The sequence below is a fragment of the Vespa crabro genome, chromosome 15, assembly GCF_910589235.1.
Source record: "Vespa crabro chromosome 15, iyVesCrab1.2, whole genome shotgun sequence".
Taxonomy (NCBI): domain Eukaryota; kingdom Metazoa; phylum Arthropoda; class Insecta; order Hymenoptera; family Vespidae; genus Vespa; species Vespa crabro.
Window position 1 is genome coordinate 5,186,834 of NC_060969.1, and position 26,663 is coordinate 5,213,496.

Below are 26,663 nucleotides of genomic sequence, written 5' to 3' on the forward strand. Positions count from 1 at the left end.
TCTTTCGCCATCTAGCGTAGGATAAAGGAACTCTTACGTTCAGTTAAGTGGGTAAAGTAATAACGCTCGGATCGATAACGATACGTGAAGGTATTAACGGTTGTTGGACCTTGCCGGCAGATGGCAGCACAGTTCTCTTCCTAAATATTTTTATTTAAAAATTAAATTGCGCGCGTACATATACGTACGTATATACGTATTTATATAGAGGGGATTAAGAAGACGAACTCTCCTCTTCAATAGACGAGTCTCATGTATTAATATACAAACGAGAGAGGATGAGATAAAATATTCGTCCCATGAAAGATATGTATACGTGTATTTCGATTATGCATCCTTCGCTCTAACATTTAATGGGATCTCGTGGGATAGCACGATAGGATAAAGCAACGAATAAAACATGATGTACCATTTTCGCTCGATCAATTTCAACGTTAGCTACGCAGTTGGACAGAGGAATAATCTGTTTTAATTAGTGTCTCTAAGAGAATGGCAATATATAAGAATATAGAAACGTATTATAACGGGACGATTATTATAAAATAATATTGATTAGGCCTGTAAACGTGACTTAATATATAAAACTAAACATTTCGAATGTAACAGCGGCACGTTCCATACTCGACATTTTTTTTAAGACGAGATAAACGACCCATATAATCTACGACAAGTACTTTCAACGCATAGCTTAACGTTTTAAACGATTGTCGACGTAATAAAAATCGATTTTCCCTAATTTTGCTAAACGTTAATTATTTTCTCTATCGCTTGGGCTATAAAGAAAAAAGAAAAAAGGATTAACGCGAGCAACGATTGATGAGTATAATCTGTATAAGCCATTAGTTTAATCTAGCGATTCATAATATCGAGTGATATGATTCACATAACGACGTATAAAGCTAATTTATATCTATTCGAATGTTACCAGCGATATTTAAACGTACTGCTATTAAATAGACGTAATAGAGACGTATATATCCTATAACGCATATATCAACACATTTATCTAACATGTAACGAACGCCTATTTCGAAGACTACATACAGTGGCTTTCGTTTTCTCATCTTGCCGTCAAAATTTATAATAGCTATATGTGTAGATGCGTACGTATCATTAAACGGAATTACATATTTCGTTCCAATGCGTTGTGGAAAAGGAACAATTTTTACTCTCTTGTTAAAATTCTTAACTTGCGATATGCATACAGAACAACCTTGTATTAAAATCGTTAACCTACCTTCTTACATTATACTTGGAAAGTTCGATTAACGTCGTTCGTTTCGTATCTGGTTAAAGGATTGATTACGGCCAGACCGATACTAAAACATATTTTCAAAGAAATGCACTCGATTCGTTTGAAATGTAAAAAAATGTAAACGTCTAAGAAAATTCAATGGCAGGATTTTTTTCTTTCGTAACCCCAGTCCTAATCGAAAACGCGTTATTCTTGTTGGTCCTGTCAAAAGCTTTTCTAGTGTGTGTGTGTGTGTGTGCGCGCCTTTGTGTGTGCGTACGCGCGCGCGCGCGCGTGTGTGTGTGTGTGTGTGTGTGTGTGTGTGTGTGTGTATATATATATCATCATGATCGAAAATCCATCGTTTCCCGTAATCTCTACGTACGAAATGGAATAGAATAAAAGGATACGTGGTATACTCGATAAAAACCTTATCACACGGAGAAAAAAGGAAAGAGGAGACATCTCTTTCGATCGGCAGGTCATTTTTCGAGGCAGATCCAAGTAAAAAAATGATGATCTCTTCGATGATCTATTTTCTCCTAGAGGAGAAAGAGGCTTCGTTTTTCGTCGAACGGTTTAAAAATCGATCCAACGATCGATTCGCTCTAATCCCTTTCCCATATATATTGCGTGTCACATTTTAAAATCACATTTACTCTCCTCTTCGGCGAGCTTGATATTAGTCTAAGGATTAGTTTTCTTCGTTTGGCCGCTATTCGACAGATGCTTCCAGAGACCCGTGATTAATGGCACGTCTCTGAAGCTGTCAGCCGCAGGCTATGTCTGCTACGAGCACATTAGATCGACGGATCTGGATTCTCCCCAAGCGTTTTGCATCTTGAATCCTGTCGATGGCCTCGGTACTACGTGATGAGACGGCGTGGACGTGCTCGTGTGTCTCAGTGTGGTCATGGGAATACTATTGGCCGAATTCTTTTGCGATCTCTTGCTATCCGAACTCGATTCTTCCTCGAAGCTTACCTGAAAAAAATGTCCTTCGATATTATTATCAAAAGTAGACCGAAAGGAGGGAGTTCTTTATTTTTTCTTTTTCCATTCGAATAAAACCCGCCCTTATGAATGGATCTGTAATTATCCGTAAAGATGATATTAATTTAATCGAGAGATTTTCCTTCTTTACGTTTATCGATTATCTCTAATCAATTATTCATATATTAATTTCCACACTTTCAACAACAATATTTCAATAATAATGAGGATTAACAATCCTCCGTTATCTCATTTGTAATGGGTTCGAAAATAAGATTATTTAACGCAACGAGATTAAACGTGAATCGATTATATGACAAAAATATCAAAGGTATAAAAATAACTTTACCCTGGGGATGTTGCGGAATTGAAGTATACAAGGCAAATGACTACATACGTATACATACACATATATACAATATATACATATATATACATACGTACATACATACATACATACATATATATGTATATTCGTTCATATCGCACGTGTTTGCATACGATTCGCGTGTGAAAAGCTCGTCGATTGGTTCAACGATTCGAGGATTCGTTCAAAGAGATTCAAGCTGGTACGCTCACCCATGAATTCCCCGCCGGCTTAGGATCGTTCGAGAGATCAATTAAAAGGTTCTTTTGACCTTCATTGATGGTATGACGTTGTTGACCGTTCTGCTTGTTTTGTTGAATCATCTTCGCCGACGTCTTCGTCTCGCTGCAATTCTTTTTTTCATTTGTTTCTGCAAGCCAAACGAAAAAGGGGACGCGTTTAATTAATAACAAAAAAAAAAAAAAAAAAGAAAATGAGTTTACGGGAAGGAAATGACACGTCGTTTGTATCGCCGCGACGTAACTTCCGTTAGTCGATTTATCATCCAGCGAGTAGCGTTATATCGTCTTTAAGTAATAACGGCGAATTCTGATTACGTGGTACTTGTTATAGCTTCGTAGTTTCCCGCTGTACTAACTGCATCGTCATTAATTATCGATGCTGCACCGATTTATTTACCATACAACGGAGAGAGCTCGAACGCACGTGCACATTTCTCTGTATATACATATATATATAAATATATATATATATATATATATATATATATATATATATATATATGCATGCGCCTATTACATTGCCCATACGTGTACGTAGGTGCGTTCGAAGTGGAGATTTAAAAATGCCCCGAGCATTGCAACTGTATCGACGATAGTACTCAACGGAAGTTAACATGATATTTCCCATGTTAAATATGATTATACGGTTGACGTGCACATACCAAATATTACGTTACTACCCTCCTGTTTTCCAGCGTTTCTCTCTCTCTTTCTTTTCTCTTTTTCTTTTCATTTTTTTTTACTTTTTTTTTTTCATCGCAAGAAAATATGCAAATTTGATGAAACATTTGTTAAAGGCATTACATAATTAACAAGCTCGTATCTATTCGATTATGAAACGTTAATGAAGCGTTTGAAGAATTTTTAAGTTGGCTGCATTTTTTCGATCGAATAACTCCCATTGAAAATTCCGTGCTACATCGATTATTTTTATTTTAGATCAAACTAGTAGACACCGAGTAATAGCTACTCGATTGCTTTATATATATCTGTCTGTGTATCTATGCGTACATAAATCGAGTGTATAGCCAGCAGAAATTTAATTACCAACCATTTTTCTCATCCGTCAAAGTAGACCCTTTATCTTGAGCATGATGAATCCTCGGATCAGCCTGTGACAATTGCCAAGCTTCGTAAGCGGTATTGAATGCCTGGGCCACCGTCAATGTCACTGTCTGCGCCATTTTTCTCTTTGGACAGAGAAACGCGTGACATTCCATCGTCTCGTTCAGATTCGTCGCGATGAATGCAAACACATGATCATGGGTTGCGTCAGCCGAGCAATAAGAGATCCTGCCAAAAAGAATATATTATTGTCTCGTTACAAACGCGTAACGCAGTGATCGAAAGTTTAATTACAAAGGGGTAAAGGTGATATAAGATAATAAAACGATATCGCATTGTCATTGAGAGGTATCGCGTTATCGTAATCGTGTATCAGTAAGACAATTCGTGTCAATCTATACCATAGAGATTTGCGTTTAGCATCGTTAAAGCAAATTTCCTAGGCCATACTCAGATATACTCTGCTCCGAATATAATCTTCCAATTATTCCACGGGAGAGAGTATGGCAAATCTGCAATCGATGTATATTTCGTCAAAGAGACGGGACACATTGCTATCGGATTTCGATTTGGCGTTTTTATTCTTTACGAAATAACGGCGCTCCCTCTCTCTCTCTCTCTCTCTCTCTCTATCCTTATTTCTCGTTCCTTCTCGATGTATTTATTGTCCGAACGACGAGGACAAAAGCGAGAGAGAGAGAGAGAGAGAGAGAGAGAGAGAATGAGAGGAAGGGGAGAGGGAAGGAAGAAATTTATCTCCGAGATCCGATTTAAAAAAAAGGGCTAATTCATTCCAAGGGGTCGATGGAGGGAAAAACAAATAAGGACTTAAGATAAACTTGACGGATGTAAAAAGAGGAGATGGAAAATGAAAGAGAGATTCTATGCGACAGCGGGGAAGATAAAATTGTCTTTGGGATATGTAAACATCTGTGACGTTAATTAACGACGAGATTAATTAACAAAGTCATATTATACCTGTATATCGATACTTGTAGCTGATCTTCCTCTGTGGCCAAATCAGTCATTCTGATACCTCTTAAGCTCACAGCCAAAGACACCCTTTGTAACTTTTTACCGCTCGCCTTTGCCTGGTACATAGAAAGAAAGCAAAAAAAAAAAAAGAAATGGGTCATTCGCAGTTCAACTATATTTTATTTCTGGTGAAACAGAAATCCATTATATCACAAAAATCCATATAAATAATACGTATAGTACATTTGACGTATAATGCTAATGGCATTTTTAAAGAAATAGCTTTTAAATAATGGAGAGTCGAAGTGGAAAATGTTTCGCGTTTCATCCATGACAATTGGTCGTGGTCATTAAACGAAAGAAAGAAGGCATTAAACTAATATCGTTCGGCGAAATTAAATCTCTTCGACGAATTCTTTTTTTTTTTCGTTTTTACTTTGTTTTTCTAAAAGATACGTAACAAATAAATATAATCTCGTTAAAGTTCTTAACTATTCTAACCAACGATATACATATTTTATATTTTCAGAGTCAAAATTGAGTTATATTTCGCGAATGCTTCGGCAACTCGGGATAGTTTATTTGAAATCCACTTAACAAGTTTCTCTCTGGGCAAAATTCGATGTAATGGTTAATACCCGATAATACCAATAGCTAACTAATCCTTCCAATTGCATTATTTTGCCGTGGCAACCCTCGCACGCGGCAGCAGCGTGAGATAAACTCGGCAAACTTCCTGATAAGCATAACTTCGAGATAGAAATTTGCATGCCTTCGTGAAACGATACGATTACGGCGGTGTGTATCGGCAAATCCTAAACTCTGTTACTCTCTCTCTCTCTCTCTCTCTCTCTCTCTCTGTTAACGCTACTAGCTTATCAATGCAACTGAATTAACTGAAATCCAAGAAACAGCAGCGTTACGATGTTCCTTCCGTATCAACCTTGTTTTCCTGCTCGTTATCGTTCTTAGTTTTCGAGTAATAAAAGGAAAGAATGAAAATAACCGTTTCAAGTAATGTATGCTACATTTTCACGTGCAACACCTCTCTTGCTTCTCGTTGTTTCGCTTCCCCTTTCTTCCCTTTTATCGTAGTAAACCAACGGAATTGTAAGCTCCCGTTATCTGGCCATTTCTTATCGAGCTATATTTTCCTGCTAAACGAACAAAAATTCTCCTCTTCTCTTGACAAAAATCTATCCTTTACTCTTCTACCGTTCCTGAGAGAGACAGAGACAGAGAGAGAATTTCTTTCACGTCGAACGACAAAATTGGATAGTATCTTTCCTTCCCTTCCTTTCCTTTTCTCTTCTTTTTCTCTCTTTATCGATTAGGATCTCGATAGAAGAAGATATCATCTCTCTGAGAACGACAGAATTGTTCGAAAAGAAATATGAATCCTTCCCCGTTCTTCCCCTATCGAAGTGGAAAACGAGGATACAATTGAATAATATGCAGATAGAATGGGGGAGTATACGTGAAAAAAGTACGACGCAAAGAAATTTGACCCATCGTAATTGACTTTATGAACTCAAAACTTTATATACCTATCTTTATATAAATTTGAAGAAATTCTTTTTCCATCTATTATACGCACGAACAACTAGATTTAACGTTTCTTCTTTGCAATAACAAGAGATCGACCTCTACTATTACTCTCCATCCTTCCGTCTATTTTTTAATTACAGCCTATAATCCTCGACGAGCGGCAGGGAATTTGCGCTTACTCGAGCATACCCCCACCCTTTGAGAAGGATATTTATACGAGCAGGGAACACGAGGTAAAGCTGGATTTTCAACGGCAAGTCGTTTATATGTGTGCGCGCGCGCATATCTGTGTGTGTGTAGGTGGCTTTTTTCATCTTTGGTCCGACGTTCGTTATGAGATAAATTAAAGTCTTCGTTCCATTGTTTCAGTCCGTTCTACATTTTCCTAGAAAGGAAATTAAACTTTCTTTCCTTTTCGTTTATTTTTAGGCGCTACCGTAAAGGGTACGTTCTCGACATTGTTTCTAGTCTTTAACGAGCATTATCCTATGTATGAAGTTATGTAAGCGTCAGCAGTATCGTCGCCGGATGTCCGCAGCTTGAGGTAAATTACGAGGACGATCGTAAATCACTTTGTGCGAGATCGATGATGGCATTCCTAAAGCGAGAGGTGTGAGAGAGAGAGGAAGAGAGGGAGAGGGAGAGAGGGAGAGGGAGGGAGGGAGGACAGAGAAAATGTCTAATGAATCGTAATGAATTATCGTGCCGAAAGTGCAACGCTCTCCTGCCAGATCTACAAGACAAATTGCTTTGATCATTAGTGTGCAAGATTAAGAGTAAATCAGAGAGAGAGAAAGATGGAGAGTAGTAGCACTCGACTACCGATGTCCTTTAATTAAAATTGCAAGATGTTTCGAGTCCAATGGTACATAGGTTAAATCAAACGATCGATGATTAGTCGAGGTATATATATATATATATACACACGTACATATTGTAAGTATGTACAGCGCCTGTATACGTGAAACGTACCATGGTAATGACCGTCTTTATGGCTTCAGCCGTGGCCTCCTCGCTCGATGGCGTCTCGACGAGGGTGCTGCCCAAATATTTGAGGGTGAACCTGGCCTCCGATGCATCCTCGGATTCCTCGTGTGTCGAGGCTGCTGTGCCGCCACTCTCCACGCATTCGCGACTGTTCGCCAGGGCCCATTCCTCGCATAGTTCTGAAAGTTTCAGTTCATTTTCCATTTTACTAAAGCATTCCTGTACTTTTCTACGTTTGCCCTTTTAATCGGTCAAAATATCTATGAGCTGCCTTTTATCAATTTATGTATATTATATATCAAAGCAAATGGGTTAAAGATAGGTAACATTTTGTTCTTTCTCCTTAGTTTTCTTACCGAACACACTCTTTCTCAACTTTCCCTCTAGAATAGACTTTTTCTCTAACGTCGGATTTAAAAGTCATCTTCTGTACGCGACAAACTATCGGATCCTATCGGAAACTTTATATCGTGTTTCTTTGAGGTACTACGTATCCCTCTTCTTTCGGAGTTATCGGTTACCCTCGTGAGTATCGATAAACAATGTCATACTTCTTGATGGCTGAGAAAGCCACGCTTTCTTGTTTTTTGTTTTTTCTGTCTTTTTTCCTTTTCTTACATTTTTTCAAGGAGTTGCAAAGGAAGAATGAGAGAAAGAGATAAGAAGTGTCAGTATCGTTATCGCACATTCAACGGAGGTACGCGTTATTTTCACGTCTCGTGCATAGAATTCGCTTTGCATTCGTGTCCCTTTTCCCGAGCAAAAGAGACTCAGCTTTTCTCCCTTTTCTCTTTTTCCCTTTTAGTCAAGTAATTGCGCGTCGTTTAATTTTCTTTTTTACTTTTCACCATATATCAGAACGCTCCAATTAAGCTAGTCTCACCTTTTGCTCGTAATCATGGTCGTAATTAGAAGGCGAGCGGTCGGACGAGCAACTCGTTTTCGAATATCGACCGAGGGTTCGTCGACGTTTCAAATATTTTCTTTACGGTCAATTTTTATTAAAACGACGAGATGGAACGAGACGCGCGAGTTGAGAGCGGGCGGATTCGAAATTGATCGAACGTGGGACGTCATCGTTGGTACGAGCGGCTCGTAACGGAAAGGACCATTTGTAACGATTTGTCAACGAGCACTTCCTGCTCTCTTCTACGTCACGATCTATCAATCTTTTCCGAAAAACCAACGGATCTCGGCGATGACGATGTTTTTTGTGCCTGAAAATTTCATGTACGCTTCCCCGTCTCTTTCTCTCTCTCTCTCTCTCTCCAAAATTCACCAAATTTCCATACGTTCACGAATTTTCCTACGATCCTTCACGCTTTATTTTTTTGTTGCTTCATTTATTTCGACGACATCCTTCAACGTCACTTTATTTCCGTTTATATGGCAAAGTCGTACATTTCCGCGTCTACCAACGAAAATATATTCCGAAACGCGTGCCATAGCTATTCGTCCTAGGAGTAAACGGTCCGCTTGGGAAATACCGTCAAAGATATAAACGACGATGGACCGACCGTAGAATCCCCATAGAGGAACGTAAGGAGTTAAAAAAAAGTACAAGGACGAATTTTTCTGTCTGCCTCTCTCTCTCTCTGTTTGTTTTTAATCGGAATTTTAATTCAATTTAGAAAGATTTTAACTGTTTTATGCTAAACGTTTAACCCTCTATTGATTCCTCATAAATATTCCGTTTGAATCATTCCACTTTACGAGCTTCAAATTCAAAATGGAATCGCGTTTCCAGGCAACGAGTTAAAGAGAACGAATGAAAAGAGAAAGAAAGGAAAGACAAGGAGGGGTCAAAAAAACAAAAAAAAAAAGAAAAAAGAAACAAAAACAAAAAAATCCGATCTTATCGATCTCACGTCTCGCAAAGAAGAAAATAAAAAGAGATCCGTCAGGATCACATGCTAATTCTCGCCATCAATCGTAGGAATATTGATCAGTTACTTATTCAGGAAAAATATGTTCCTGACGGAGCATTTGTTTCCTCGACCGAAATCTCCTTCGATCTCATTCGTGCGAAATAAATCGGTGATTTTCTTGTTAAGTACGCGGAGCACGAGCTCCGTAGAATAATGTCCAATAAAACTCGAGCCGGAGCCTCCTGCATCGACGGATATAAAAATTCTGCAAACTTCCTCGTAAGACATTCGCTCGATTTCCGATGGAATAAATCACAGCCTTCGTTCTATTCTAAGAAAATGAATAAGGGAGGAAGAGAGAAGAAAGTTTCTTATAGAGCCCGAAGGTGCTCAAAGAGTACACACGAAAGCACTGCTAAAGCTCACGACTAGTGCTTTCTCTAACCCGTTCTCTACTCTTCTCAAGCAGACTCACGTCAGAAGTAGCAGCAGCGGTAGCAGCAGCAGCAGCAGCAGCAGTAATTACGACGGCAAGCGACGCTGCGTGACGAAAAAAATTAGCAATGCCGGAAATTAAAGCGGAATCTCTCTCTCTCTCTCTCTCTCTCTCTCTCTCTCTCTCTCTTTCTACTTTAAAATCATGAGCACTTAACTTGTACCACTTGCAGTGCTCAGAATGCTCGGAATTTATCGTTTCGCTGAGATCCTAGTCTAGAAAATACTAATTAAATATAGTTACGAAAAAATGAATAAAAAATAGAGAGAAAGAGAGCGGATTGAAGAATACTGAGTTGGTCGGAAGGAATTACGATGCATTCCATATAATCTTATCGCAAAGATTCTCCTCCTTTCAAAGACTCAACAAATAACCTGGAGCATTCGACACGATGTCGCGCAGGAATATTCGCTCAACATAAATCCTGCAAATCCTCCCCCGATTCGAGGGGCTATTCAAGGAATCCGAAGCTCGTCCCAAGTTTATTCTTCTTATAAGCTCGAGCGCTCGCGAATAATCAAATCGAAGGCGGAAATAAAAAAGAAGGTCGTTCCAAGTTGGAAGAATTTTCATCGGAGCGAGGAAAGGAAGAAAAGCCGCGGGAGACTCTTGAAATTCAGTGACTTTCGAGGGCTTGGACGAAGGAGAGAGAGAGAGAGAAAGGTAGAGAGAGAGAGATGGGGGGGGGGAGGGAGAGAAGCTGGATCGAAAGAGAACCACGAAATCGAGTTAGGTGAAAAATGGCGAATCACGATTCTCCGTTAGCTCGACCGACGAGTGGCGAACCGCAAATTAAATCTTCGTTGGTGCCTTTTACCGCAGCCTTCATGAACGCTCGCTGCACACACCACCGATTTTATTTTCTTTCTTTTTCTTCTTAACCAGCTCGAAGGATCTCTCCCTCTTTCTCTCCCTTCTTACAGAACCTATACTTTAGTTCGAGAGAGAAATCTCGATTCTCTCTCGGTATTTTTCTCAGAAAAAATTGCCGGTTCGTGAGCGAGAAAGATATTTTAAAAGGCGAATCTTTATTCGGGACCACGCGTAAACGCAATTCCAAATGTATCCCGTTCAAAATATTACTTAGAAATTCTTCAATACCGTTTCGAAATTATCGAAAGAATAATAACAATCGTCTTTTCCAATTCAAATAGAAAAAATCCTCTTATATATTCGGTTTTCACGTCGATTCACAAGCTTTATGCAAATATTTGTTATCGTCGGTTATCGTGCCTGAGCACAGGCAACATCCCATACACCGCCGTCGGTAACACTTTATGCAAGCGTAATCTATTAAAATGACAATTTTGTAAGACCTTTTATTTATATTATTATATACGTACGAATAACATTGCTTACCGATAGAGATTTAAAACAATTCCCGTTAAATAGATGGCGTTCGCAAACCACATTATCGACGTATTGTGTGTAAAGCGTTGTCTATCTCCGGGCGCGATAAAAAGAAAATCTTTTTTAAATAGTTACAGTAAATCGATAAATAAAGGTTACAAAGTAGACCCCAGCCAATAGCTAATAGATAAAAATAATTATAGCAAAGAAATAAAAAGTACTCATCCAATGAAAACGATTATCGATATCCACGGAATCTGGACATTTGGTTTACTACGGTAGAACAATCTTTGGGTTGTTGCCAAAATAGTGTGGAACAATTCGTGCCGCAAAAGGGATAACAGCAGATCGGTTTCAGGTAGAACGTTCGTTCTTCATCGATCCACGCCCGAATTCCCAATGCGCTTCGGTCCATATAACAACGCCATAACGCATATTGTGTATCGTTGATATCCCGCTTCGGGTGGGTGTACGCCCGTCAAACGTTCGCGATCGATCGTTCTTAATTAGCTCGTCTGCTGCACGAGTTACTAATTTACAAACAAAGCTAATCACAGCGTATCGAGCGACTTGTTGATTCTTAAACGTTACCGTTTAATTCGATCAACGAAAACTTTACGAGCATTGTAAAGCGAAAAAATATCGGAAAAGGAAAAAAAGGAAAAGGAAAGAAACGAAAAGACAAAGAAAATGCAAATTGCATCGGGAATATACAAATAGAAGCGTTGACGTTTCCTTCTCGCTCTTGTATACCCTGATATCTTGGTCTGTCGGTCGGTCGGTCGGTCGGTCGGTCGCTCGCTATCTAACGTAACATTTCTATCCGGAGAAAAAGAAAGAGAGATTCGTATAAAAGATATTTATCTAACAATAGAAGCGGTACGGCGATATTGCTGCGCATATACTTTTATCGTTTCTTCCTTCGAATCGACGATACATTTCCTATCTTTTCTTGCTCGCTATTGATTATTCTTTTCAAAGGAAAACGGTTTTGCATATATTGAGAAAATTCTCTTTAGATATCCGTTTTATTTCCTTCACTCCGGTTTCCTTTCTCTTTCGAAATCCTTCCTTCCTTATCGTTTAAAACCAATCGTTGAAATCAATCCAGAATCATTTTCTCATTCCATTCTCATTCCATTTTTCCGAACCGTTCACCGTCATTCGTCGTAGCCCGACGGTGGGAACAACCATCGCGGGAATAGCCGACTGGTAATTCGTATATAAACGGGTGAACGCGCAAACAATAGCACCGTAGTGCAATCGGTAGAATTGATTCGTGGAAATTGCCTTCGAATTAGGCCCTACCGCTCACTTAACGCGATTGTTTATTTCTATTGCAGGTCGGTCCCTCGCCAACAGGCCAGCCCCGCTGCTAACATATTTATGGACTCCCGAGCGCGAGGCAAATGGAGGAGAAAATTTGTCGGAGGGTTCGCTCTAGAAATAAGAAGAAAAATATCCGATGAAACGAGCTTCCCCTTTTTACGTATTAATGTCTTTATATGTTTTAAACGTATAATCGTTTTATCCTTGTTCGAGCACGCAAAAGGATAAATTTTTCGAGCTACCCGATTCGCTATTCGGATAGATAACTGATTTGGATGGATTTCGAGGAGACGTTCCGAGTACTTTTGTGACAGGATTCAGAAGTAAGGTATAAAGCAAGGACATGTCCCCGAAGGTTCTACATTCCGAAAATGGAAGGAAGAAAAGAAAACGTATCTTTCGGGAGACGCCGGATCTTCCAGAGCAGCACTCGGGAAAACTGTCGAGCCCTCCGGGACTTGCAAATTCTTCTGCCACAAAAATCCTTTATCCAGCCGCCCCTGCTCTACTTACACCTTTACAATCTCCTTACGCCTTTCTTACTTATTTCTTTTTATAGATATGTAACTGACAACGAAATTTCGAAAGGTTCAGAAGAAAAATACTTTATTATTTTCTCATTCGATTTCGAAGAGAACTCGTACGAGAACGTTGATATTTCCACGACTAGCTGAACTAGCCGAACCGAACTAGCATAACTGCTACCTACCATTGCTACCTCGAATGGGTTCTCTTTATTCCCTGCGTTAAATTCGCGAGCGTGATATAAAGGCGCTCGAGCTCACGATCCGTACACAAGACCAGCACACATTTTCCGTCTGTCGTAAAATATTCATGGCTTTTCCCACCTCGTAACCTTAAGCTCGTTTCGCGTACATCCGGATCCAATCTAGTAGCTATATTATATATCCCTTTTCACTAGTTATTCATACTTTCGCCAGTTATTTATATCTATATTACCATTGCAAAATTCATCTATTTTTGTCCTTTCCTTTTTTCTCTCCTCGATGTAGATCTACTATCCGATGCATCGAGAATAACGAATGAAATCGCGAGTGAAACTTTTTTTCCCTCGAAAGAAGAGAAAAGAAGTGGAATGAAGTTTTTCGAAAGAAAACCTTGATTAAAAAGTTTTTACCATCTGCTCGTCTATGTATATGGAAGATACGACGATATCGCGTAGGAAGAGCTACCTATTTCGAAGCTGCGAACGAGAACTTTCCTTTCCCGTTCTGATTCTCATTGTCTTCGCGATACCTTAATCTCCACCAGGTCTTTCCTTTCTCCTTCTGTTTTACGAGGTTATTATGCAAAAAAGAATAGCGGATGGTTACTTGGCTCTTGCAAGGGACAAAAGGAACAAAAGCCAAGAACGACTGCGAAACCGATGCGCAGGGCAGTGCTCGTGACCACCCTCTCTTTCTCTCTTTCTCTCGCATCAGAGAAAGAGGAAAAAGAGACACACTGTGCAAAACTTTTTAAACTCCCGTTAGTGAGCCGACTAATTGCATTCATACTGTCGAGAAAAAAAGAGAGACGCTTTTCGGCGAATAATTAAAAAATCCTGGCCTCGTCCGTGAGCTCGTTTCTAACAGCGAGCGAGAGAGAGGTTCTCACGAGTTTTTCTTTTCTTTTTTCGTTCCAATGAAAATAAAAACGAAACAAAAAAAAAGGAAAAAAAAGGAGAGAGAGAGAGAGGAAAAAAGAATTATTTTCCAGTAGTCTCGTTTCATTATCACATTATTTCCTTTGGAGAAGGGCCCGAGAGAGCACGTCGATTACTTTCTGTTCCTATCAAGGAGGATAAAGAAGAAGAATCGTGAAAGGGGTGAGAGGATCGTCTGGAAGGATACAAAGCAATTTCTTTTTCCCTTCTCTCACGAGAACCTAGAGAACTACTCTCCTTCCCCTGTCTCCCGTCAATTTTTCCTTTTTTTCCCTCTCTCTAGAACATCACCTTCGATCTCGTTCTTCCTCATCGTCCACAGAAGAAATTGTATCAATCTTTCTTGTACTTCAAGGAGAAAAGAAAAACGAGAAAAAGGACGAATCGAAGTCGAAACGTTGCTATGTTAACTTTGCCCTTTCTCGATCCGCGATTCATTAAAAGAAATACACTCGAAATCGAAGCCAATTTAAATGCACGAGCCATTTATCGTTCGGTCATTAATCTTTCCTCAATAAAATTCCTCGATCGTGTTATGAGATTTTTACTTTTCATATTTGAAATCTAATTGGCCGTGGAATAAAATTTAATCGTCCGATGAGTTGCAACGCAATGAAAGTCAATTAAAAGGCCACTCTCCCCCTCCCTTTACTCTTTTCCGCAATCCCTTTCTTCTTTTCATTCTATCTTTTTTCTATCGTACACGATACATTGGCAAAAGAAAAAGAAAAATAAAGAGAGAAGGAGAGTGCTCCGATCGGAAATAGAACTCTATTTTTTCTGTTCCTTATTTTTCTTTTTTAGCGATTCGAAAAAGCTAGCCAGATTTGGAGATTTGGCTCGTTCTTCGTTTCCACGTTTTCTCTACCTCGAAATCCCTATTTCCTTCGAATTTCTCTCTCTCTCTCTCTCTCTCTCTCTCTCTACTTTTATCCATTTTTATTTCCTCTCTTCAAGCCGAGGACCGACGTCGTTTCTGTTCGAGTGTGTAAAAAGAGAAAAAACGTATGCTCCTCTGTCTGTCTGTCTGTCTGTCTCTCTCTCTCTCTCTCTCTCTCTCTCTCTCTCTCTCTCTCTCTCTCTCTCTCTCTCTCTCTCTCTCTCTCTCTATTTCTCGTGTCTTCCCGAACTCACACTTTGGCTCGTCGGAGTTAACTCCACGTCTACTCTTCGGGCAGCTTTTATCCACGGTGAAAGCACGGATCGACGTGGGAGGATTCGAACGATATGCTCTCCTCTCACGCTTTTCGGCCCTTTATTCCGACTATTACCGACAACCTTTAGGACTCTTTTAACGTTATTTTTCAACGATCACGAATAAAGCTAGGAGAGCGGAAAGACGAAGGCGACGACGACGCCGACAAAGAAATCTTGGACACTCCTCTTCTATCCACTTCAATCTGTCCTTTCTTTGTATTTCAAAGAGAAAGAGAAAAAGAGAGCGAGAGAAAAATGAATATGGTCTCATCGGTATCGATCGTTCTTTGATATGAGTTTGAAGTACGCACGATATAAGTACACGATAGCGGTACTCTTCGCTAGCGAGTGGTTATGCCAAGTTGAACTTACGAGCACGTCTGAGTGCTCGAATGCGATACTCGACGATAGCAGAAACAAGTTAGCCCGAGAAAATGAATCTTCACGGATGCTAAAAAAATACGACTATCTTCTACCAGTAGAGAGTGACCATTTTATCTTAAGCATATCAAATTAGAGAATTTGGTCTTTGCTAATATCTTTAGAGCGATTACATCAACGCTGAAAGATCCGGAAATAGTCCCCAAGAGCGCGATGACGAATTTAATCCTCCTACTCGAGCACTTGTCGTCGCGACAACGATGATTTGGGAAAATTATACGTCTACCTCGTTAAATCTCTCTACGCGTATAAGAAGCCACCACGTTCGCTTAGATTCTCTAATGGGAATAATAAATGCTTCCGCATTCGTTTCTCTATTCTCATATCATCGTTCCAGAAACAATACGAGCGAAGATTAACGAGATTCGCTCTCGGTGACCATTGAAATTCAACATCCATAGAGAATTTTAAAAGAACACGTTTCTTCGATAGATAGACGATAACTAGCTTGTCCGACGTCGAGCACAAGCAGGAACCTACCTCCTTAATTACATCTTAATGCCTCCTGAGAGGAAAGAGAGAGAGAGAGAGAGAGGGGGTGGGGGAAAGAGAGAGAAAGAAAGGGATAGAGAGATAGTCTGAGAGAAGAAGGAAGAGAGAAGCGAGACACAGCTGTGAGAAAGGAGCGATCCTTCGAGCTGCGGTCCCAGGAATTTTCCAGGACCGTTTCCCCGGTAACATCCCATGGATCTTCGATCTCGGCCTCTTGCTCCGGTTCTCTTGTTTTCTCGCTTACCCTCTCCCCTTGATTTCTACGTCGTCTTATTATCTATGCTCGGAGCAGACGTTACTGCGATTGGAGAACGAACGAGTAGATACCGTGTGTAATTTGGACGAAACTAATTCGAGGATAATTCTCGCATAGAAGAGGAAAGGAGAAGAAGAATAACCTGCGGCTAACCCCCCCGCCCACCACCCTTTCTCTTTCTCTCTCATTCGATTCGTTCTCCACTTCCAAGCAACCGGCCCGGAAGAGAACGATGGCAAAATCCTATTACGATGAACGGATTACTCCGAAGAGGCGGTGGTCGCATCGATCTCGAGAGACGCTTATCGTGTGTGCAACGTTCGTCACGACAATCTTCCTTCTCCCACTTTCTTCACGGCCTTTCTCCTCTTTCCCCAACAACTTGACTTTTCACCTTACTTTACGAAATCGAAAAGTTCTGTTTTGCGGTCGAACGATCTATACGTAGGTATATAGATACGCGGTGGCGTTCACAAAATTTCACGAAAACTTTCCTTCTCTCCTTCGTTCCTCTCTCTCTCTCTCTCTCTCTCTCTCTCTCTCTCTCTCTCCCCACAACATTTTCCATCTCTGATCACTTAAACTTCAACTTGGCTTCAACGGGAAACGAAAAGTTTACAACGACGTTTGTTTAAATGAAATCTTTTTCCTTCGACCGAGCCAACTTCGAGCCAGATGGATAAAGTCTGGAACGAGCGAGCTGCGATTTCATTTCTTTTCTCTCTATTTTTCAACCAGCAAAAACTAGATGCCTTCTCGTTCAATTATACTTTACACGACCGTAGCGCGAAGTAACTTTGCAATTAGTAGTCGTAGAAAGTCATTCGAGAAATACGTTGTCGTAATCGACCTACTACCATTCTACACCACGGACTCTACTCTACCTTCATTGTTAATCAAGAGTACACAATGAGAATTAATAATAATTTTCGAGAAACTTTGGAAACTCTGTTAAGTCCATTGAAAATTAATACAACAAAATCTAAACAATATCGCCTGAATATCACATAATAGCGATTAGATTGTTGCAAATCTAGGGACAATTTTGCTTCTCGGTATGATAATAAAAAGAAACCTTTCACTAATATAATTTTTTGTATAATTCAGCTTGGACAGGCTCTGACGCAGTAAGCTGACGTAACATATTTATTTTACCGCTTGACCCACGATCGAACGCATGCTTCAAGAGGCTACGACATAGCAACCATTAACGTGTACGTTATTTAACGTCCCCTATCTACACGTCAATCTTTATTTTTGATTTTTAATGGAAAATCTCAACGATCGAGCCGCCTTCGTGTTCGCTCTTCGATCACCTGCCATTCGATCGAGCAGAAAGATTCTTTATATAGATGTACGGTAATCCGTTAACACGAAGAATCGAATGAAAACATAAACGAATGTTTGCAACCAACCAAATCTATCTGTGGTTTGCGAGTATAACCTTATTAGATAGAAATTCTTTCAAAGAGAAGATAAATCCTTTTGTAAGTATTTCTTTAACAAAAACGGAGAATCATCTTTTTGTTTATTACGCAAAAGCCGTTCGACCATGCGTGTTATTCCGTAAAGTTTCGACCGCACTTACGATCCCCAGCTGCGGAGAGCAATGCAGTAGCGCCTTCGTTTCCCAGGACGACAGTGGCGAGGCGACGAGAAGAGAAGAGAGGAGAGGAGAGGAGAGGAGAGGAGAGGAGAGGAGAGGAGAGGAGAGTATGGACCAATCCGAGATGCTGGTGGAGCATCAACGCGATACCACCAAGGAATCTACCCCCAGCGTAGCGACTTAGAAACTCGTAAAAGCGTTTATATCGTCCTACCTATTTTCGCTTATCCTCTTATTCTCGCTCCTATCGTCTCCTCTTATTTCCTTTTTCCAAAGGTGAAAGCTTATTCGAGTTTAATTTTTAAACAGAAGAAACGGAACGAATGCGTTCTCTATTTGGAAACAAACTTTTTAACCATTTACCACCGTCCGAACGAAATTACCACCGTTTCTCTTTCACGAAATTGAATTTTTGGAATGTACAAATGATAGAAATTATTACGAAACGTATGGGTGAAAGTTAAAAGCGAGACTAGTATTTGCTTGTCATGCGGCAAATTACAACGTTCAGATAAACGTGCTAGTCGATAGTTATCGTTTAATGCGACCGCACGAAAATGCTTTATTTAAAATTATATGGACGGGCGAGCGAGCAATGTATGTAAACATCGAAAGTTTCTCGACATACGTTTACGATCGTGTTAGGTATAGGATCGTCGCACGTAGCGTGTATATAAGAGGTCAACCTACAAACACGAAAGATGCGGAAAAGCTATTGAAAAATGTCCGCACTCGATACGTGCACTAAACTATTCTATAAATATCATTTTATAAACGCGTTTTCTATTTAATTCATTTTAATGAACAAATTTTCTATAATAACGTGACCGCATCAGAGAATACGTTTCAAATTACCTTAAAGGTCTCTTTACCGTGTAATTTCATTTCCATTGATGTTAAACGCGAAGCTGCTATTAATTAACGATCGTCCGATAAGGGAAATAAAGAGGTATCAAATTCCACTCGATTTGAGCGGGAAACTTGTATTCGAGATTAAAAGTGAGGATCCGAGCGAGACGATATCAGGATGGAATTGATTTTTCTCCTGAAAAGATTCAAGAACCAGGAATGCCTCCGCAATATACGTGCGACGTTCCGAGTTTTGCGAGAAAAGTTTCACGGGGTTGAAAATAGATCGATAACGGAACGAAACGTTTAGTCGAAGTCGAGACGCAGTTAATCGTTCTCTCTTTTACAGACTCGCAAAAGGAACATTAAGTTTCTTTTTTCTCATTTGATGTCGAGTGGATTTAACAAGCAATATATAACAAAATACTTTCGATCGATTCATTTCATCGATTACTTTGAATTCTGATCATTGATTAGTCGTGTGCAATTATCGATTTATTTATATAAATATCGAATAGAGTGCCTGGAGATAGGCAACGCTTCATACTTTATCGGTAATGTAGATTGCGAGCGTTATTTATCGGTAAAGAATTTTCTCTACCGCTTCGGCGTAAAGAGTGTTGCATATCTCCGGGCGATCTGCATTATACTTTTACGAACAATTACGAACGTTAAAAAAGATTTTCGACGTGACGCGACGACAGAAAAGAAAAGATCCTCGAAAAATCTTGAATGTTCTTGCATTCTTTTATAGAGAGGAAAAAAAAAAGCACAAAAAAAAAAAAGAAGAGAAAAAAATGGTTATAGAGAGATGGAAGATCTAATAACATAAAATGTACTCCGGAACAGTTGGAGTCGATCGATAAAACGTTCCAAGGCATACCAAAGTAGCCCTGTCTCGTTCTAGTTTTATTCGCTTCTCAATTCTGTCGGACGGGTTCGTACAAAATGGGGCTCTCGAGTCTTTCCTTCGAAAAGAAAGAATTTTACGGATAAAATTGACTTCCCGAGGACGTAGAGTTCAAGGCGACGGCTGAAAACGTTCCGGAAAATCTCAGAGATCCCTTTCTTCGAGACGAATGAACGCGATAACCCAACGAAGGATCGAGAGAGAAAAAAAGAAAAAGAAATCGAAGAGAAGAGTTTGCATTGGAAATTCAGCAAACCCGACGGCAAATCGCTAGTCGAAGAACTAGTAGCCTGGCGATCGGCCAAAGCCCATATCCCAACTGTATCGACCTTTTACTCTCTCGAAAATAACGGTATCAGCTAATAAATGCAACCCCTTTTACCCAACCCTTTTTTCCTCTCTCGATCTTTCGATATAGGTAAATCGTTCTATGACTTGTCCCGGTTTCTTTCCACTCGCTCGATCACACGCGATACTTCACTACGATCGGAAAGGAAAACGTTCGATCTAGATATATAAGAACTCTATTAATGCTGTCGCTTCGTCGGAAGGTCTTTGGGGGAATAAAGGAGAGAAAAAAAAGAAATGAAAAAGAGAAAGTACAGGTCTTTGATGGCATAGAAGAAGCATACTTTCTTAGGAAAAATATAAACGAGAAAAGAACGGATCGTACATTTCGTAAACGACTTGCTTCGTATCGACGGAGGGAGGGAAAAAATCGAGGAAAAATTGTGCACGGCGATGACAATCACGGAGAGAATGCTTGTTCAGGAATTTTGTATCACACGGAAGCAATTAGTCCAGGGGCAAATCGAATCTCTCTCTCTCTCTCTCTCTCTCTCTCTGTTCTCAAATCTCAACCGAGAGAGGGAATTTGAAGAGACGAAGCCATGAGGAAGCAGACGTCGGAACGAGACTGTCATTTAATTTGTATTTAAATTGAGTTCGATCTATCGTTTTGCTCTATTCCATGATTTCTCCCCTGTTTCTCTTTCTCTCTCTCCGTCTCCCTCTCACGCTCCTCATTTTTTGTTCTCGTTGAAACGACCGACGCAAAGTACACAAAGAAAAGGGATACGTTTATGCCAATTGACTTTCAATGAGAATCGGTCCGAATTGTAGTCGATAAAAAAAAAAAAAAAGAATCGAGAGAAGGAACCTACAGAAGAGCGAAAAAGAAAACATAAAGCAAACGCTCGTGTCTGTTTTATTAATGACGAATCACAACTCGTTCAGACCACTTATTGACTTTAATAAAAGTGCTTATCACGTGCGGTCCTTCTTCTTGTTTTTTCCTCCTTTGGCAATAAGTCAGAGACGCGTGTTACAAAGGCACGTAGAACGTACATACAGGGCATACGTTTTCATTATCACAGTGCTCGACTCTTACTCGCTGTCATAAAGCAGTCACGGAAGGTTCGCATTTTGCTTTTACGTACATAAAGGGGCTAGGGTATATGTATTACTCGAGCACAATTAAAACACCGTCGGCCTCGATTAAATTCTCTTTCTCTTTCGGTACGTAGGGAACGTTAATTAAACAGTAATTAACGACAACGGCGTTGATCGACGCGTATACAAACCTCGCGAGCTTGCGACAAAGCATTAATAGGTCGCTCGTCTTTCTTTCAATTTTCTCGCGAGCCTTGTAGAAATTTATCATTGCAAACGAGATTATTGATCAAACCGCGAATAAAAAGATTTTTTTTTGTGGATCATACAATAGACGATCTCGCGCTAAATATTTCGATATATTACGATCGAAGAATCTCTAAAGGAGAAACTACGACCTTTAATATCATTTTAGATGTGATCTCGAGCTCTACAATTTTGTCCGGCAGCTTTGATTTGCCAATCGTAGTGTTTTAAGTGGCCCGAAATGAATTCGACACTCACACGAACGTGCGCACTACTCGAGCGTGCCTACATTGTCGGAGGGTAAATTGCATTCAGAGTAAATTTCGGTATCAGTTTCGCGTTCCGCTCTTCGATACGAAATAGATAGAGATAGATAGATAGATAGATCGATACGAGAGATACAGAGAGAGAGAGAGAGAGAGAGAGAGAGAGGGTGGGGGAAGACATTTCGTTATCGTTTCGCGATAAAACGACCAAATTTACGTTCGCTGTAAAACCGACTTGTCGATTCATTTTCAACAATAAGCGTACACGTATGTTTTCATACGTCTTAAAATAAAATTAAAGGGAGAGAGAGAGAGAGAGAGAACTATATGATCACCGTTTATTTGTAATGACAATCGTAGTAAGGATCGCTGAGAAAAATAAACAAACCGTAGCTCTTGTATAAGCCATATACGATACAACATCGTGTTTTTTGACTTACGCATGTCAGGATGAGCGTTAATTCCGTGAAAAGAACTTACACAGAGAAACATACGCGTGTAAAGATATGTGTATCGAAGGATTAATCTTTGACCTTTTCCGAATGGAGATAAACAAGAGACTGAGAAACGAGAGTAGCTCTCTACACAGCGAACACATACCTCGAATGTAACGCGATACTACAAAAGCACCTATCGCGTTCATGGCTTTTCGTTCGATTCGAACGAATTCTACCTATGCTTCGTAAATGTCTCGTGAAAAGCACAGATCGTTCGTTTCCTACCCTATTCGATATCCCTTTTGTCTTTATCGAATGTACTAGGATTTATCACGATGCCAATAGTATGCGCTGCTCCAGTAGAATGATTGCGTGCTCGCGTAATGGTATACAGGTGTACATTAAGGATGCATTAGTTTTCGATGGAGAGAGTGCGACGAGAAACGATGGTGGCACTCGACGGACGAGGCCGACGTTCCAATTTGATCCGTGATATGCGCCATAGAGAGGAACAGAGAGAAAGAGAAAGAGAGAGAGAGAGAGAGAGAGAGAGAGAGAGAGAGAGAGAGAGAGAGAGATACTTTGCAGTAGACGACGACGACGAAGCCGCGATGTCCGGAGACCCTGTTATACAGGAAATATAATTACATGGTGCGAGCTGTAAAGCTTCTATATATGTATATAATATTGCATTCTACTTGTACGAATAATTAACCTACGCTGTCCCTTTAAGCGATAGAAAATAACTAAAAGAAATGTCTCTGCGTTAACTACAAATTACAATGTCCCTGACATTGATTCCAAATCGGAATCTCTTTCGGATGAGCTTTTACGCGTAAAAAAACGCGCATTGAACGAGGAGGCTATCCCGTTTAGAATGATCTAATTCCAGTTTCATCCAAATCGATAACGCACCACCATTGCCAACTCGTTTGGCGAACGGCAAGCTTTAATGCCCGTTGCCATTTCATAATTGAATGGAACATCTCCGTTCCAACGGGCACATTTAATAGTACAATACGTTCCATCGGAGAGATCTTCCCTATGCCATTATCGCGGAATCCCGCAATACCGGTCTTTCTAAGCGATACAGCTGCCGAAGCGTGAATATTCCACATGGAGTTGTTCTCTTCTTAAATATTGAAGAACATAGGCATAACAATGACCAAACCGTATATCTGTCCGTTTCTATTCTTTTCCATAACGCAAGTAGTCCAAATTTTAATCTAACTCGCCGTCGATTATCGTCGTCCCAAATCTTTCGTCGTTTCAATTTCTTATCTATGCACATACGTATCTCTATTTGTTTTCCCTTTGAACGGACAAGTACGAATTCTCTCTTTTTCGTTTAACGACACATATCGAGCAACACTCCGGGATTCAATCTTAACGACCTATCTAGCAAAGAACGAGATGAGGAGTCCGCGTTGTAAAGATTATGCAGATTTTACGATCAATAATCAGCGCTGGTTCGCTCTCGCGAGGGAGAAAGAGGATCGTATTACGTCTATAACAAGAGAGCTGGTATATGCATTACCATAACCTTAAAGGTGGCTCTATTATGGCCGGTTATTACGAATAATCGCGTTAACTGCCGTCACGACTGCTCCTCTCCTCTTTCTTTTCCTCTTTCTCTCAGTCTTTCTCTCGGTCTTTTACTTATTATTTTCCGATATTTCGTCCTCGTGAAAAAGGTGTTACGACACCCCGATAGGTATATAAATTTCCTATAATTTATTGAACATTCACGATAGCGGCTAGGTAATTTCGTCGATCGTTGCCATAATAACGCAATAATAACTGAACGTTTTAATAAAATTCTAAAAGTTTTCATTGCGAATAGAGTCGACAGTTTGTTCTCTAAAATAAAGTAAAAGTAACATTCTAATTAGATTTTTCCTTCTCTGAATGGTATGAAAAATTGCTACCATTGTAAAAATCGCAGGCGTTTACTCGCCGTCGAATGAGAGAAAGACTTATCGCGACTCGGCTGTACGCGGTTGTTTCGACGTGGCTGTGAAAGTAAAACTCCGTTGCAAATCGCCAATGGAGAAGGACAGAAACGTTTCGCGTCGAGCGTATTCTCGGGATTGCATTAAAAAGTTTCCGGGGTAACGACGACGATTCTATCGTTGAAAAAGTCGACAATTTTCACACGTAGAGCGTGAATTCGTTACGCGAACGCGAACTCGGTCGCGCTTTTCCATCTAAAATTTTCAATGAGAGCCCGTTGAAAATTTCTACTCACAATATGTAATATTACCTATCCACCCATCTAAGCACGCACGCGATGCATGAAATTCGTGCAAAGTGTCTCGAGAAAGTTACGGGATCCTTCCTTCTGGTAATCTCGAATGTTTGTCTTCGGTAACGACGTCATGAATTTTCAGTAGAACCAGAGAGGAGGGGAGCTTTATGAAATTCAAGAAATCGTGAACGTCGCGTTCTCGTCTTAACGAAATAAAATATTTCACTCACTCTTATGCTTCGAACTGCTCTTCCACAAGCCTCTGAAGAACGACATCCTCGCCGTCCGACGTAGCCCGATCTTCAACGAATCCGTATAATTTTTTGCCTTTTTCTTCGTTTTTCTTTTTTTTTTTCTTTTCTTTTCTTTTTTTCTTCGTTTCTTCGTTTCGTCTTCTCAACGATTTTCTCGAAATGAATCAAACACTCGCGAGAAGATCAAGGAGACACGTGTTCTATAGATTTTAATTACGTTACCGACACGTTATACCTTTTCCTGACTCGAGACGAGAAAAACGTTCGCAAATCGATGACAAAATCTTCTTCGTGGTAATTTCGAGATCTCAGAAAAGTGACGTACTTAAAAGCCGTGAATAAACTCGTAACGGAATCAAAGGTTGAAAAGAGTTATGCTGTTTCGCGTGGAATACGTGTTGCCGCGAAGGCGCACCGCCTCGATGTGAGAGCGTCCGCCGGCGCATCGGGTTTACTCCGCTCCCCTAACTCGTACATGCGCATCTCACTCGCACTTCCCAGATTCCGGTTCCGCATCCGAACCGAATCCGGTCGGAAGGATAAAGATTATTTTTCCCCCGCTTCTGATCGAGAATAACGCGCGCGAACAAATGTTTCTTCTTCGACAACTAAAACAACGGATACAAACATAACCTCCAATGATTCTTTTCAATTTTCTCACTAATTTTATCATTGTGATATCGTAGAATCACTGATTATATGTTTATAAAGTATCTCAGTCGATCCTTGATAGAGACGCAACGCTGATGCACTCCCTTTATCACTCGTATTAAACAGAAATAAATGAAATAAAAATTCAGCAAAGTGCGGAAAAACAACTGTCGCGGATCTATGTACACATAGATCGATATCGTAATGTTTTAGTCGCCTAAATCCGTTTGCATTATCGACTTCGATTTTGAACGATAAGTCTAACGAAATTTCGAGATGTCACACTGTGTCCCCTTTTTAGGTTATCCGGAGTGTTTGTACAATAATATCTGAATTTGCATGGAATCGTGTCTATGTAACGAACGCTTGCCGTTGCCGAGTCGAAATCCCTGTGTGTATGTGTCCGCGAGCAAACAGAAAATTTCGTGTCGTTCGTCTTAGCATTGAAAAGATGTACATTTTCAAGAAATTATATAGATCGTTGTATCGATTTATATAATATAATTTATATAGATCAGTAGTGATTGTGACTATGGGCTAAAATCTTGTCGAACACGAATTCAAGGATTTGCGTGTATGTATGAAGCGTGTGTGCGTATAAACGTCAGAGTATTTTTTAGCTTACCTTGCCATTGTTAAAATAGGTATTGTTAAATTAGGCCAATTCTTCTCTTCAGGATTTTTATAGATTATCAGCGTTCGAATGTATAGTTTTCTTTATTCTCACCATTATTCCATATTATTACTACACCGTTTCACCTTCTTCGAGAGAGAGAGAGAAAGACTGATAAAACTACTACTGAATTCATAATAAATATTTCAACTAATGATCATTTATTATCGAATACTTGTAGATAAAAATTATATAAAATATTATTCTTTTGGAACATTTACAGGAATATATGTATATGGATTTACCATAAATAGAGATAAATTTTTTATTATTCGATCGATTAATTGGTCATCTATTTGACTCGAGAGTCAAACTATTGAAAGGTGGAAAAGAGCTATGTTCGTATCGTGTTCATAAAATTATTCGGGATCTTTTTCCTATTATAGATTTTATATTATAAAAGACTAATTTTTAATAAGAGCCAAAGAAATTGATATATTTATTGGAACGTAATTACCCAAAGTGACCTAGTGCGCATATGCCGCGAAATGTTATCGTCTTGCCGATAAAAACAACGTCATTGGTTGGTTTGTGTCGGCTTTAACACGAGATACGTATCGGTCTCATCAATTACAGGTAAATTAGCAAATTTTTCTCTGATATACATCCTCTTTCTGTCCACATA

The 26,663-nt window shown here is 39.8% G+C and overlaps 1 protein-coding gene across 2 annotated transcripts in view; it reads right to left on the reverse strand.

Moving 5' to 3' along the window:
• Positions 1 to 300: 300 nt before the first annotated feature.
• LOC124429518 (low density lipoprotein receptor adapter protein 1-like) overlaps positions 301 to 26,663 on the reverse strand; it is a 44,520-nt gene continuing 18,157 nt past the window's right edge. Inside the window, exons 1-6 of one of the 2 annotated variants that reach the window (XM_046974894.1) lie at positions 24,691 to 25,222; positions 7,397 to 7,590; positions 4,880 to 4,992; positions 3,888 to 4,129; positions 2,807 to 2,964; positions 301 to 2,218 (exon numbers count right to left, since the gene is read on the reverse strand). In XM_046974894.1, the coding sequence (XP_046830850.1) occupies positions 2,024 to 2,218; positions 2,807 to 2,964; positions 3,888 to 4,129; positions 4,880 to 4,992; positions 7,397 to 7,590; positions 24,691 to 24,736 (948 nt within the window). In that variant the 5' untranslated portion in view covers positions 24,737 to 25,222 and the 3' untranslated portion in view covers positions 301 to 2,023. Of the gene's footprint in view, positions 2,219 to 2,806; positions 2,965 to 3,887; positions 4,130 to 4,879; positions 4,993 to 7,396; positions 7,591 to 24,690; positions 25,223 to 26,663 lie in introns of those variants that run through there. The other variant, XM_046974895.1, reaches the window with a different exon arrangement.